At 36.9% G+C, this 15,265-nt stretch overlaps 1 protein-coding gene across 2 annotated transcripts in view; it reads right to left on the reverse strand.

Moving 5' to 3' along the window:
- The window catches only part of Non2 (upstream activation factor subunit spp27 homolog Non2), a 545,408-nt gene that overhangs the window by 374,803 nt on the left and 155,340 nt on the right, over positions 1–15,265 (reverse strand). For both annotated transcript variants that reach the window (XM_090392284.1, XM_090392283.1), the window contains exon 5: positions 386–469. In XM_090392284.1, coding sequence (XP_090248410.1) covers positions 386–469 — 84 coding nt within the window. The remainder of the gene's footprint in view (positions 1–385; positions 470–15,265) is intronic.

Below are 15,265 nucleotides of genomic sequence, written 5' to 3' on the forward strand. Positions count from 1 at the left end.
TCTTTAAATGTCCTTAAACATTGGCAGATTAATAAAAAATGTGAAATTAAAACGTAGACCTTAATATGTGCCTAACATTTGAGACCTGCTAGCTTAAAGACTGAAATTGAAGAGTAGGTTTTATACCATTAAATACATTATAAGAATCAAAGAAAATAGGATAGCAAAATAATAAAGCATGAGCAACCAAAGTACAAACTTAAAGAAAATCAAAACACTATCTGCAAAGTCATTAAGATCATATAATGTCTGAAAGGATTCAAATACAAACTAATTATGTTAACAATAATCATTTTTAATTTCAGTCAATTTTCCTATTTGTTGTCAGTGATATTTAAGAGTAACAATAAAAATCCTACATGCACAGGCAAATAAACATACTAACATGGCTGGTTTTTTTCACAGCCCGACTCCTTGATTGCCGTTCTTCTTCATGCAATTTACGTGCCAATGCTTCATCATCTAATTCCTATTGATAAAATTTAAAACATATATTTTCCTAAGTCAAAATTCAAATGTTATATACAGAGCAGTTGACAAAAGTGTCAAAACATGTGATGCAAGCCAACACAAATTTTAACATGCTAATGACTATACATGTGATTAATAACAAATAAGTATTTATTATTAGGTACCTTGAGTAAACATCTATCTTCAGCATGATGTGAATTACTTAAATGCTAATATCTGCTGCAGTTCAACCGATTTTTTAACGAAATTACAACAGACAATATTAACTACAATAAATTTAATTAATATTTCCAATATTTAAGCAGAGTCAAATTGTCATCATCAGGGAACAGTATACAATATGATATGTGCCTACTGGCACTGAGTAATCAGGCTGAAGCATGCCAATGTGAGCCATAAGTTCTAAACAGTACCTCCTCATGGGCTAAAATGGGTCTCTTTGTTGTTAAGTTGGTAGGCTGAGTTTCCCAGATTTGGAGCACTATCATGCAACCAAATTTGTGGAAGTTTGATTAGTTTCTTAAGAGTGAGGCTGATTCAAGGAATAGTCTCATATATATATATATATATATATATATATATATTAGCTACAGTTGGAGTAGAGTGGCCTTCTTCTAGTATATTCTGTGGTGGTGGTTCAAAGCATGGTCAGCAAGTCCAGAGTGGCTCTAGTGATGAAAATAGATATAGTCCTCTTCTTTAGCGATTTTTACGTTAGCTCTCCTGCCTATTAGACCATGGTAGGATAGTTAACAATTACACGGGTCTAGGGGCTGTGTTGGTCTTACATGGAGTAAATAAGGAATGATTTTTTTATGGTCTGAAAGTAGTTGTAAGATTTTAGCTAGTGTTTCAGATGTTCCTCAGATATGGAAAGGTGATAGGCTTTGGGGCACTCGATACCCTGAATAGACTATATGAATCAGATTATGAAAGACAGTTGCATTAAACCTAATATCAAAATTGGAAACATTGACCTTAGGTCTTTACTTATTTGCAGCTGGTGTTATACTCCTAAGTAAATCCAGTTCAATTCTGCAGGATTCCATAACTAAAGTGAATAACTCGGAATAACCACTGTAGCAAATTTGATATGAAAATCAGCAATAAAAAGACAAAGACTATGAAAATAGGCTGAACAATGAAAACATAATTTCTTTCTTGAATAGGAAACTTATATCCTGTGCACCTCTTGAGGGTAAGGGTACATATCAGGAATTTAATGATACCACAAAAAATAATCGCTACAATTTTGAAGTGGACATGAAACCATTTTTGTTCAAGTTTACTCAAACAGAAGTCAAATTTCAAATGATTCCATAATCTGCCAAGCCTTGTCTCATGCCAAAGTCAGTTTTTGTACATTTCATTTTGGGTTAGATAAAAGGATACAACAGGGACAAGCAGTAAGGAGGAGAGAGACTCCATCCATACAGATAGCAACCAGTCTCCTTGCCATAACATGGCCTTGACAGTTCCTCCTTACTACTACTTAAACGTGTCCTTCAGCAATAACCTGGTAGAGAGTATGGCAGTGGGATTATGCTCCAACTGATCAGCCATCAGTCTCATTAGTGACAGGTTCAAACCCATTTATAACTGGGACTGAGCTGTGGCTCCACCATTTTGAAGGTACTGATGTACCTTCAAAAAGGAAGAAGTTTTGGATCTCTGAGCATGTCTTGGCCTGTCCTGGAAGAAACAGAAACCAGAACCCTTGCTCTGAAGGCTAAAGATGTATCTGACACTACTGCCTCTAACAAGCATGGAGGTGGTATTTTACAGGGCAATGACAGTCATCCACCACCTAGAGCAATGATTCTCAACCTTTCTAAGCTCAAGAACCAGTAAAATGCCTAAAACAATTCTACGGACCAATTCTAAGTACATATGGAAACATAATTAAATTGGAAGTAAAAGATTAAAAGTGTATCATCATTAAACAAAGTTTTAATTTTTATTAAACAAATAAATAATATGATATAATTATGTTACTACTTACTTTTAATGAGATTGTTGAGCTTCTCGGCCCATGCAGAACTGCTGGATATATGGCTCAATATTGGTCAACTTCAGTCGAAGATAGGCACACACAAAGACGATTTCTATATTTTGTTTTCATTTGAAGGAGCGATGAAAATCCTTTCTCACAAAGATATTGTAGAAAACTGCATGACAATTTTCAGTGCTTCTTAAGATAATTGGGGAAATTCACTTCTCACTGAAGGTGAGATCCAAAATCAAGCCAAACCAAAATCACGGAATTGCATTTTAAGCCAACTGTCACTTGAAAGCTCAATTAACTGTTCTTTTTTCGATAACAAAAGATCGTTCTTGTGACTGTAAGCCTGAAATGGATTGCTAACCCACAGAAATTTCTCATAAAAGTTATTTGGAAAATATGTTTCAAAATTCTGTTTCAGAGTTTTGAGATGGTCACAAACCCTTTCCAGAAACTCAGACACAACAAAAAGATCATTTTCAACTAAAAAGGATTCCAATGTTGGAAAAAGTGCAAATTGTATGTCTTTTACATAATCAATCCATAAAACCAGTTTTTTCTTGAATGCCTTTATTTTGTCATAGGCATCAAGAACAGTTAAAGAATTTTCCTGAAGGGAGAGATTTAGTTCATTTAATTTTGAAAAAATGTCTGAAAGATAGGATGGTGTTAATAACCATGCTTCGTCAACAAGGAATGATGCAAAATCAGAATTACATTAATTTAAAAATAATAAAACTTCGTGCCTTAATTGAAATAACCTTGTTAGTACTTTGCCACTGGAAAGCTGCAAAAGTTGTATATATTCACTGCCAATTTCATTGCAGAGTACTGAAAATAACCTGTTATTTAACATTCGAGCCTTAATAAAATTAACTAGTTTGGCAGCGTTGTATAGCACAGTTTTAAATTGTGATGGCATTCCTTTGGAGGCTAACGCTTCCCTATGTATGAAACAATGTACCCAATTCATATCTGGAGTTACTTCCTTGACCATAGAAATAACCCCACTATGTCTGCCTATCAGGGTGAGAGCTCCATCCGAATAGAAACCTATACATTTTTCCCACTAGATCCCTTTGTGTATTATGTAATTATTGAGTGTGAAATATTTCTTCTCCAGTTGTTCGGGATGGCAAAGTTCTGCAAAACAGAATACCATCATGAATGTTGTTATCATGCGCATATCTTATGTAGCATATTAATTGCGCATCATTTGTAACATCAGTAGTCTCGTCTATTTGTAATGCATAATAAGGGCTCTTCTTAACTATTTCGATTAACTCAGATTCTACGTCACCTGACATATCATTAATTCTGCGATCGACAGTGTCATTTGAAAGAGAAATCACATTAACATCTTTTAGCAACTTGTTGCCAAACATAGTTTTTACCGCATCTTTTATAGCTGGAAGTAGCAAATTTTCTCCGATAGAATGAGGTTTCCCTGTTTTTGCTATGTGCTAACTTAAGAGATAGGATGGTTCCAGTGGCTTCCTATAAATGGAATCCATGACCAAAACTATATCTTTCCCATGATTTAATGTCCTAAGATTTGCTGAAAAAATTCAATTGGTTTATTTTTCACGTCACAATGTTTGGTTTCTAAATGTCGTTGGAATTTCGCAGGTTTCATGCACTCGTTCGACGATACTTCATAACACAAAATACATTGAGGTTTCTGTTCACTTTCATCTCCACACCAAGTAAACCCGAATTCCAAATATGAACTGTTATATTTCCTACTGTATTTTTTCTTTGAACTGCTTGTTTCTTCTACTTCAATAGTATCAGATTTACTCGCCGTTACAAGATGTGTACCACAATTAGGGTTAGCATCACCTGTTTCATTTGCTCTTCTTTTCAGTGTCCTAGATCTAAACCACTTTTCCATTATTAAAAAATGTTTCCGAAAAATATATAAATACTGGGGTTAACTCACGACACACTTTATCCAAGTATCACTCGGCACTTTTGAAGATTACTGAGCCTTGGTTGAAGTAGGGAAACCTTCAATAATAAAAATCAATAAACAAGCAATTGGTTGAAATGTAAATAACACATGTTCACTTCAAATCTGACAAAACAGCAAGGGAAGGCGGAAGCAATAAAACTATATTGTTGTTCACTTCACCCCTCTTTTATTATTCGTCATTCTGTCACTACAAATTTAGTGGCAGAATGACTAATAATAAAAGAGGGGAGAAGTGAACAACAATACAATTTTATTGCTTCCACCTTTGAACATTGTGATGCTACTTGTTTTTTTTTTTAAGTCTTCATTTGATTTCAATAATTTTTACTTATTTAATTTTAATTTATTTTGTTTGGATAAATAAAAAATATACATACATCTTCAAGGCCCACCTTTCCTAATTGGGTTGTGGGGGCAACAGCAGCAAGACGAATTTCCAATGGACACGATTCTCTGCCACCAAGCTCAGGTGTTCTGGTGGGATTTCCAAAGGTGTCCACCCAAGGTTTTGGATATAATCTATCCAGCGAGTCCTTGGCCTTCCACGTGGCCTCCCACTCTCTGGCTTGGCAAAGAGGGCCTGCTGAGGGAGCCTCTCTTTTGGCATTCTTACCAGGTGCTCGCCAACGTAACCGTGATCTCTCAACACGGAGAAGCAGCGGTTGAGTATTGAGGGTTTCCCGAATTGCAGAGCTTCTGACTCTGTCGAGTCTTGTTAGCCCCGCAACCCCCTCGAAGGAACCCCAGTTCAGCTGCTTGGATTCGTGTCAGCATTCTTTCAGTCATTACCCAAATCTCATGACCATACGTGAGGATGGGGACATAGACTGTATTGAAGACAGCCAGCTTTGCCTTCTGGTTTAACTCCCACTTCAATACTACCGAACGGCCAAGCTCCCGCAGTATTGAGCTTGCTAAGCCAATTCGAGTATCTAACTCTATGGCCCATTTTCCATCATTCATGAATATGGGCCGAAGGTATTTAAACTTCTCCACCTGCCTCATTGGGACTCCACTTACATGTAGAGTGCACTGGGATGGTTGTCTTGAGACCACAAATGTTTGTTTTGGTCACACTGATCTTCATTCCGGCGTATGCACAAACAGCTACAAACCTATCCAGGGTCCGCTGGAGGTCATCTGTGGAAGAGCTAAGCAGAACTAGGTCATATGCAAAAAGCAGATACATACATACAATGTATGTATGTATGTATGTTATTTTGTTTGGATAATTAAAAAATATATTAATATAATTAACGGCTATTTTAGCCTGTTTTTTAAGAGTGTCCCTTATATTTAATACATTGGCTAACATAACTCAAAAGGGGTACATATATATAATTTAGGACATTACGGGCGAGTGTAGAAGGTGTGAAGGTCTATCAACGTCCACCGCCCCTACCTAATTTCCGAATGTTGGACGATCCAAAACTTACAAATTAAGCCACGCCTCCGGCCATTTAGCGACAACAAATGCCCAAATTTGGCAGACACATCTTGCAGCCTTGACATAGCCCTCCAGTCATTCCCACAAAGTTCCGACGATGGTCAGACGATGACCGAAAAGGGTCCACACCACGTAAAAACCCTTGCCCCAGTTTCCACATAAGGATACCCTTCCCCTTCCTTCCCCCCCCCCCATCTCCCCACAACAAAATAATATATATATATATATATATATATATATATTTATATATATATATATATTATTAATAGTAACCCGGGTTCCCAAACTTATTTCCCGTGTCCCAAATACATCCCCATGTTCTTTCCCTCTCTTTCCGCCCCCCCCCCCCCCCCTTCCACAAGAGCTTAGATTTAGAAGGCATCTTTAAACCAAAATCAAGGTATGTACATTATCCTTCTACACTCGCCCGTAATGTCCTAAATTATATATATATACCCCTTTTGAGTTATGTTAGCCAATGTATTAAATATAAGGGACACTCCTAAACAAAAACAGGCGCCGTTAATTATATTAATAGTGTTTTAGAGGAGTAGCATGGGAATTTCCCAGAAATTATACTTAAAAAATATATATTTATTTAATTAATTTAAGTCTGCCTGCAGACCACCTGTCCCATCGTCACAGACCACAGGTTGAGAATAATAATAAATTTAGTTTAATCCTTTATCTATGTGTGTGCAAACAAAGTTTGCGCCTGAAAGTATCTTCAGGACTGGGGTAAAGTGGTACAACACCGAGCAACTCCTTGCAAAGGTGGAGCAAGCTACCAACACTCCTATCTCAGTATCTCCCATAATGCAAAACACATCTCCTTGCTGATATGTATAATGTTATGCATTAAGGGAAGGGCCACTACCCAGACTAGTTTCGACCTTTATTGAGGTCTCTTTATTACCAAGGAAGAAGCATTAGCAAGGTCATCTTCTCCTATAGGAGCTGCCAAACGGTATGCCACCTTTTTATTAAATTACTCTGGATTTAGAGAAAGATGTTGAAAGTTTATTTTTCACTTGGTCAGACTATAATAAATTTAGTTTAATCCTTTATCCAAGTGTGTGCAAACAAAGTTTGTGCACACTTGGATAAAGGATTAAAGACTCACTGTAACGTCCTTTAAGACGACGCTATATTGGACTTTAAAATTAATTGATGTGGAATTATACACTTTGCTCACAGATTCTTCTTAACCTATGGTGCGGCTAATTCCTAAATTTGCACATGTTGCTAAAAAAGAGCTAACACATAATAGCTGAGCTTTTATAAAATACTCTTCAAATGCATATCAATTTCAAAGTTCAAATCCCTACATGAAACAACTTTCGAAACAAGTAAGCACTTTTCTAAATGCGTACATGACTGAACTGATATTAAAAATATAATTTAAAAAAAAACATCATTATTATTTAGTACTACAAAGAACATGACATCACTCATGTAATGTTCAAGACTCACTGCAAGAGGATGGGCCTCTCATGAGTCTTGTGATTCCATAGAGGTCTCCTGAATAATAATAATAAATCAGGGGAATATAATATAGTGAATCCTCACTATTTCAAACTAGTTCTACAGTCCCTATTCAACCACCATTATTTATTACACACTATGCAGTACTATCTATTAAATGCACAAGATCACTGGCTGGTGTGCCTGTTATGTGGAAAGGAAAGGAAAAGTTTTTGTACCTGACTTTCCAGGTGCAAAAAACCAAAACTATACTAACTCTCTATGAGACCAACATAATCATAGACCATAAACAACAAGCAAAATACATCTACAAATCCAATCATATCTACAAGTTCTTCAATGGACTTAACAACAACATGAGACCAACAACTCATCTTCAACTAAGAAAGCCATATAAAGATTTATGTTGGAATAAGAACTGAAACCATCTGTTATTCCAACTACACTACTGAGGCACTTATATCTGACTTCATATGAATACTGTATACTCAAAATTATCAATGCTGCATTCAAGCATATAATTTAATGGTTAAAATTTTTTTTAACCGAATCCACAAAAGTTAGGTGTCATATAAAAAATAAAATAAAATAATAAATGATCATACGCTTAATAATGCAGATGGGGCTAAGGATCAGATAATCTAGGAAGTCAACTTTAGTGATTAAGAGTACTGTTTCAAGGCATATCAAAATGGGTAATGAAAACATCTATTACTAAAATATTTTCAAACAGCCATACCACACTGAGATTTGAATGCACTACCTGCTCACTGGTAGGAGCAATGGGTGCCATCCACTCTTCAAACCATGATGGGGCAAAATTATGCAATTCATCATGCCAGAAAACTGAACTTATTAAAAACTACAAAAATAAATAACTCAGAGTACGCTTGTAGATATTTATTATTGTTATTATTTCGGGCTACTCCAGGAGTCCTTAGACTCATCGAGGGAGGCCCTAAACATCATGTCCACACAACTATGCGATTACATTCTCACAGTATCTATCATACCCTGTCTTGAACTCGTTCACCATCATAGCACTCACAACAGACTTTGGCAGCTTATTCCACTCATTTACCACTCTAAAAGAAAAGAACCCAGCTCTAACACCCCTGCTAACCACACTCTTGCCCAGCTTCCATAGGTGTCCCCTAGTCCTCCCACCACCAGTCCTGATCTCAAAAATATCCTCTGAATTAATCCTAAGAATCCCTTTAGCAATTTGAATGTTTCAATCATATCTCCCCTCCTCCACCTATCAACTAGTTTCTGCAACCCACAAATCTTCAACCTGTTCTCATATGGTTCATTCCATAGACCTGTTATCATCTTAGTCACTCGCCTCTGGATCCTCTCCACCTCCTCCCCATCAAGAAGGAACCGAGGTGACCAAATCTGGGCACAGTAGTCGAGATGAGGTCTTATCAAGGCTCGGTACAGAGGTACAATAACTTGCTTGTCTCTGCTCGTCAAGGTATTTTTCAACACCCAAGTGAGTTGATGAGCGGATTTAGCTACTTTTGCAATGTGCCCCCTAAACTTCATCTCCCTATCCACCAACACTCCCAAGTCCCTGGCCTCATCAATCTCTTGGAGTACAGTTCCACCAATGTGGTATACTGCTGCTAATCTTTTCACCCCAAAATGCATAACCTTACATTTTGTCACATTAAATTGACATCCATTCTCCTTAGCCCAGAACTCCAATCTATCTAAGTCATCCTGCAAGACTTTGACATCTTCTGCATTCACTATTGCCCTAACCAACTTTTGCATCATCAGCGAACAAATGAATTGTTCCACTTAGATCCTTCCCTATATCGTTAATGAACAGATTAAACAGCAGTGGTCCAAGAACAGAACCTTGAGGCACACCACTAGTCACAGGCCATCTTTTGGACTCTACTCCTGAATAAACTACTCTTTGATATCTCTCCATCAACCAACCACCTATCCTATATCCTATATCCATTCCCATATGTAGTAGTTTATGTGGTATCCTGTCAAACAAAGGCGTTTGACAGGATACCACAATTCCATGTGGTATCCTGTCAAACGCCTTTGCCAGGTCCAGCAGTATCACTGTAAACCCATTTCCCTTATCCAGTTCAGCCGTCACCTTGTTATAAAACTTGAGCAAGTTACTGAAGCATGATCTACCCTTCACAAAGCCATGCTGTCCCCTGTACAGTATCTTGTTTTCATCAATCCATTCCTGTATTTTTCCCTTGACTACTTTCTCTAAGACCTTGACAACGACTCCTGATATGCTGATCGTTCAGTAATTCGCAACCGTAGTCTTGGATCCTCCTTTATGCAGTGAAACTATTTTCCCCTCTTTCCACACCTTCGGGACTAAACCGGACCTGAAACTCAGATTAAACAACATGGTCAAGGGCAATGATAATTCTTTAGCCGCTTCATGCAAGACCCATGCCGGTATACCATCCAATCCCACAGATGTGTTCACATTAAGGTTCTGTAATAGACTAGTCACCTCCACTTCATTCATCACTATTCCCGTATAAATTAATGGTTCCTTCATTTTTTCAATGTCACCACCTGGATGATATGCTTTTGCAAAGTGCGCTCTCAGTAACTCCACTATATCGACTGATTCAGTGACCTCCTTACCATCGTCATTCCTTAAAATCATTTTGCCATGTACAGTTTTTTTCTTGCTTGCAGCATACTGAAAGAACTGTTTGGGATTCTCTTTTGCTTGCAAAGCTAGTTTCCTTTCATAATCCGCTTTTGCTTTTTTTACCACACTCGTTACCTTTCTGGTCTGCACTTTATACCGTTCATGTGCCTGCAGGTCACCCCTTTCTTTAAATTCCCTCCACAGTTGTTTCTTTTTTTGCAGCTCAAGCTTAATGGTGTTATTCATCCATTTACCCCCTACTTGTTTTACTATTTGGACCCTAGGTATACAATCAGCCATTACCTCCTGTGAATGCTCCTTGACCACTTCCCATGCTCTATCGACGTCCAGCCCTTGCAGTTGTACATGCCATGGCACTGATCCAAGCAATCTCTTAAGCTTGTCATACTTGCCAGCACGGTAATTCCACATATACCCTGTCTTAATCGAAAATTCCACACCTTTAGCCACTTCCCAGGTCAAGACCTTATGATCATTCTCACCAATAGGTGGCAACATGGTCATATTCATTACAGTCAAATTCTCAGATGCTATTACCAGGTCAAGCACTCTCACACCCCTAGTATTTTCAATTACATGCTGTCTCAGATAGTTATCCCTTAATAATTGAATAAAATCCTTTTCCTTCCTCACATGTGTCCTCTCCTCCTTCCAATCAATGTTACCATAGTGGAAATCCCCCATAATAATTACCCTCCTTCCACTCATTTCATCAATTTCCCTATGCATACTATCTCCACCATCTATTCCATCACCTGGTCTATAGCAGACCCCAACTGTATATTTTATTCTGCCAGTCTCAATCTCACACCAAATAGCCTCAAATGAGCTCCTTTCACTATCATGCGATACAACTTCAATTCTCCTTGGCTACAGTTCATCAGCTTATCATCAATAATACCCCTCCCCCCATTTTATTCTCTCTGTCCCTCCTAAACACACTATAACCTACACATTCTATCCCACTAACTATATCTTCTTCCGTCAGCCATGTTTCACTAATGCCAATAACCTGTGGCCAGGAAGATCCAATCAAGGCCAAAAATTCTTCCTTCTTGTTTCTAATACTCCTGGCATTAGTATACATGAAATGCAGTGATCCCTTAGTCCCATCCCTATATTGATGCGTTATTCTAAATGACCCATTCCCATTTTTTGTCCTTAGTGCTGGCTCGGGTACATTATATACATTCTTACACTCATCTGTCTCACTGATGCCTGCATATCCATTCCCCCCCCTCCTTGGTAGTTCTAGTTTCCTTGGTTTTGCACATCCATTTTCACTTCATTCAGCAACACTCTTTCCAGTCTCCGCACACCAAGTCCATTCAAATGCAGGCCATCCATCTTGTATAAGTCCTTTCACCCTTCAAACTCATTCCACATGTCCACGAATTCCACACCACACCGTCTGCATAACCTATGCATATGCATAACCTATGCTCATTTGCGATTATGGCCCTCTCCTAAACTCCTCTCTGTCATACCGCGGCAATAGACTAATCATTCTAACTCTGTCACTCTTTTCTTTCGCTACCTTTAACAATACTTTCAAGTCCTCTCTCATAAAAAATTTATCACCTTTCAATTCATTCGTACCCGCCACAATTATTAATTCTTTCACCCTCTGTTTTTGCACTCTAATACTCTCACTTACATCCTTAAATTTCGCACCCGGTAAGTACGATTTAGTTACACTGCCATCTATCATCCCTCTTAATAAAGTCACCATACAACACTCTTTCCTTCATTTCAGAAACTCTCTCATTCTTGCATTGTTTTTTTACGTTAGCCGAATCACTCTGGAAAGAGTTTTGCAAGTACTCTAATTGCCGCTGGGCATTTTGTATCACTGCGAACAACGTAGCGATCTCACTTCCTACAAATAATTCCTCATTATTTTTATCATTTAAACCATTTTCTCTCTCAGTATGGTTGCTTTCACTCTTTCTTAGATCACCGCTCTCATTGCCATCTTGTACATCGCAATTCTCTATCAAGCCACTATTTTCACTCACATTCTGGCAATTCTGGCTTTCTTCAACCATAACTATCTCACTACCTGACACATACTTCAACTCCTCACTTTGCTTACACTTTCTGCACATTCTCCCACCACTATCACTTTCAATCCAAATTCCAGCCTCATTCGGGAATGCATACATCCCACTTTAAGAAATAAATAAATAACACATTTAAGAAATAAATAAATAAAATTACAGAAATTTCAACATGTTTTGAAAGGAAAGGAATGAGGATACATCATCAGGAAAACTACACAAAAAGATCTGAACACTTTAACAACCATTGTTTAAAAAAAAAAAAATGAAAAAAACAATACACATGACTAACAATTGTGTATCATTAGATACATCATGCATGTATCTGTATATTTTGTATAAATTCTGTAGGCAATTATTGGCATAACAATAACAGAGGTCTCGTTAAAAACTAATTTAAGAATTGGTTTGGTTTTTCTGAGTTGAATAAGTTCTTTTAACACAAATAATTTGCTAACAAGAATTAAATAATGTAGTGAAGAGATGGCAGAAATTTGTCTAAATTCATAGAAAACATTCATAAGCAGGTTAAATACACCTGGCTAATAAATTAAGGAAGTATAACACTTCTTCAATACAGTTTTACTACAGTGGCGATGCTGTTTCAAGTTATACTTGAAACAGAAGTTGAAACAATTGAATAATATATTGTATATATAATATATTGTATACATTATTCAATTCAATAATGATAGTATAGATTTGCTAAACCTAAAATTAGTTTAGAAGATTTTAGAACAAAGACAAACAAATTTATTGTGAATTTTTCATATTAATCTGTATGCCTTTCCAAACATTTTTTTTCTTTACTTTTATGGTTTATGCCTTCATATTAAAAAAATTCTGATTTCATTTTAATTAGTGTAACTGAATAATGTTTTAGTTATAGTATTCAAGCATAATTTGAAAGATACAAATAAAGAACTTAAAAGAAACTAAGATACAATAAAGAAATAGAAATGAACTGCATAAGGACAGTTTATTTCTCTTTCCAAGAGAAATATAAACTAATTTAATATTAACTTGGAAGGGGGGGGAGGGTGTTTGAACTAAGAGTTGAATGAGTTCTTTAAGAAAATCTTCGTTATCTTAGTTATATTAAGATTATATCTTAATATAACTAAGATAACAATGCTATTAATTAAATGTTATAGTAAATGCAACACATCCTATTAATACTTTGGTGATATTGAAGCACGATATTATCTATGTTCCAAATATAAAGTATTATGCATTTAAGACTAAATCTAGAAGTCTGATTCTCTCTCTCTCTATCAAAACTGAACATAAAACATATTTTCAATACTAGGATAATTAATTAATCTCATACCAACTTCTACAAACTATTTTGGTAGGAAGAATTGATGGCAAAGGAACTAGAGGAAGAAAAAGAATATCATGGTTTGACAACATCAAGACGTGGACAGGAAAGAGCAGTGCACAACTGCTCAGATTAACACAAGAGCGCAGTTTGTTCGCCAAGATGGTCGCTGACCTTCGATAGAAGATAGCACAATAAGAAGAAGAATTAATCTCATAAGGTATATATTTTTCAAAAACAAAACTTTTTTTTTTTTTTAAAAGAGCCCTAAAATAAAGACTTTGGTACTTGAAAAAAAAAAAAGTGTTTCCTTCAGAGGAGAATTTTGTAGTTTCATAAATTATCAGTTGCAATATTAAGAGAAATATGAAATTATGAGACACTATAAATATCCTATAATTACATCATAATTATACATCAATTTACATCGACTTTAAAGGATATATAAAGCAAGCTAACTTTAATAATTATGTCCTTACTGTTCAATATTGTCAATGCAACATCATGTCTTGAATATCCACAAAAAATTATAGCAGAAAAATCTGCTCACTCTGTGAAATGATGATAAATAAATGAAACTATATTGCTACACTCACTGCAATGAATAAACAGGGCATGTTCACAACTTGGACAGTGTTTAGTGTACGATGTATTATTATTATTATTATGGGCAACTCTAAGGAGTCCTTAAGATTCATTGAGGGAAGTGCTAAACATCATGTCAAGAACTATCAAACATTTGTGCAGTATCTATTATCATTTGCTTTGAACTCATTCACAGTCATAGCACCCACAACAGTCTCTCAGCCTATTCCACTGATTCACTACTCTCCAAGCAAAAAAACCTAGTCCTAACACCTTTGCTAGCTACGCTCTTACTCAGTTTCTATGGATGGCACCCTGGTTCTCTCACCACCAGACCAGACATGTTCTGAAAAATTTCCTCTGAATTTGAATGACATAATAGCTAGAATGTGTAACAAGAGAGAAATGGAATATATGGATGCTTGGAGTGCGTTTGAGGAGAGAGAGGAATTGTATGCGAGAGATCGCTTACATTTGAATGAGGAAGGATGTAGGATTCACTGGAGTGATTGCTGTTCTGAACAAGTCAGTGTGTCCGAGGGACGATGGTAGCAGGGGTGGCCTCTTGTGGGAATGGGTACTTGGGAGAAGGGGGACGACATCAGCTAACACTGAGCCCAGTGGAGTCTAGAGGGGATAATGCTGGGTATAGAAACAGTGGCATTTTTATGCTTTATACTAATGCCAGGAGTATCCAGAATAAAGGAGAGGAATTGGTGGTGCTGATAGCATCAGGTTGATCAAAGATTATTGGGATCACTGAGACGTGGTTGACAGAAGAGGATATAAAAACAGGAAGAGAAGTAGCAGCATACAGCATTTTTCGGTAGGATAGGAAGGGAAAGCATGGTGGTGGAGTACTGCTTATGATAAGTGACGACTTATGTCCTCTAAGAGTGGAGAATTTGGAAGGCAGTGGCACTAATGAGTTTGAAAGCATATGGTGTGAGGTAGAGGTGGGCAAGACAGGATATTTAGTGCGGTGTTGCTACAGACCCAGGAGCACAGAGGGTGGGGACCAGGAAATGTTTAGACAGCTGAGTTTGGCAAGTGCAAGAAGAATGATTGTTATGGGAGATTTTAACTAGAGTAGTATAAATTGGGGAGAGGAAGATGCATGTAGCAATAAGGGAATGGAATTAATAGAATTCTTGAGGGACAAATGTCTTAGGCAACATGTAATAGAGAGAACAAGAAGTTCAAGAGTTTTGGATTTGGTTATAGCATCAGAAGAGTTGATAATAACTGAGA

This window comes from Typopeltis vanoorti, chromosome 5, assembly GCF_054136105.1.
Source record: "Typopeltis vanoorti isolate ZY-2024b chromosome 5, IOZ_Tvanoo_1.0, whole genome shotgun sequence".
Classification (NCBI taxonomy): Eukaryota; Metazoa; Arthropoda; class Arachnida; order Uropygi; family Thelyphonidae; genus Typopeltis; species Typopeltis vanoorti.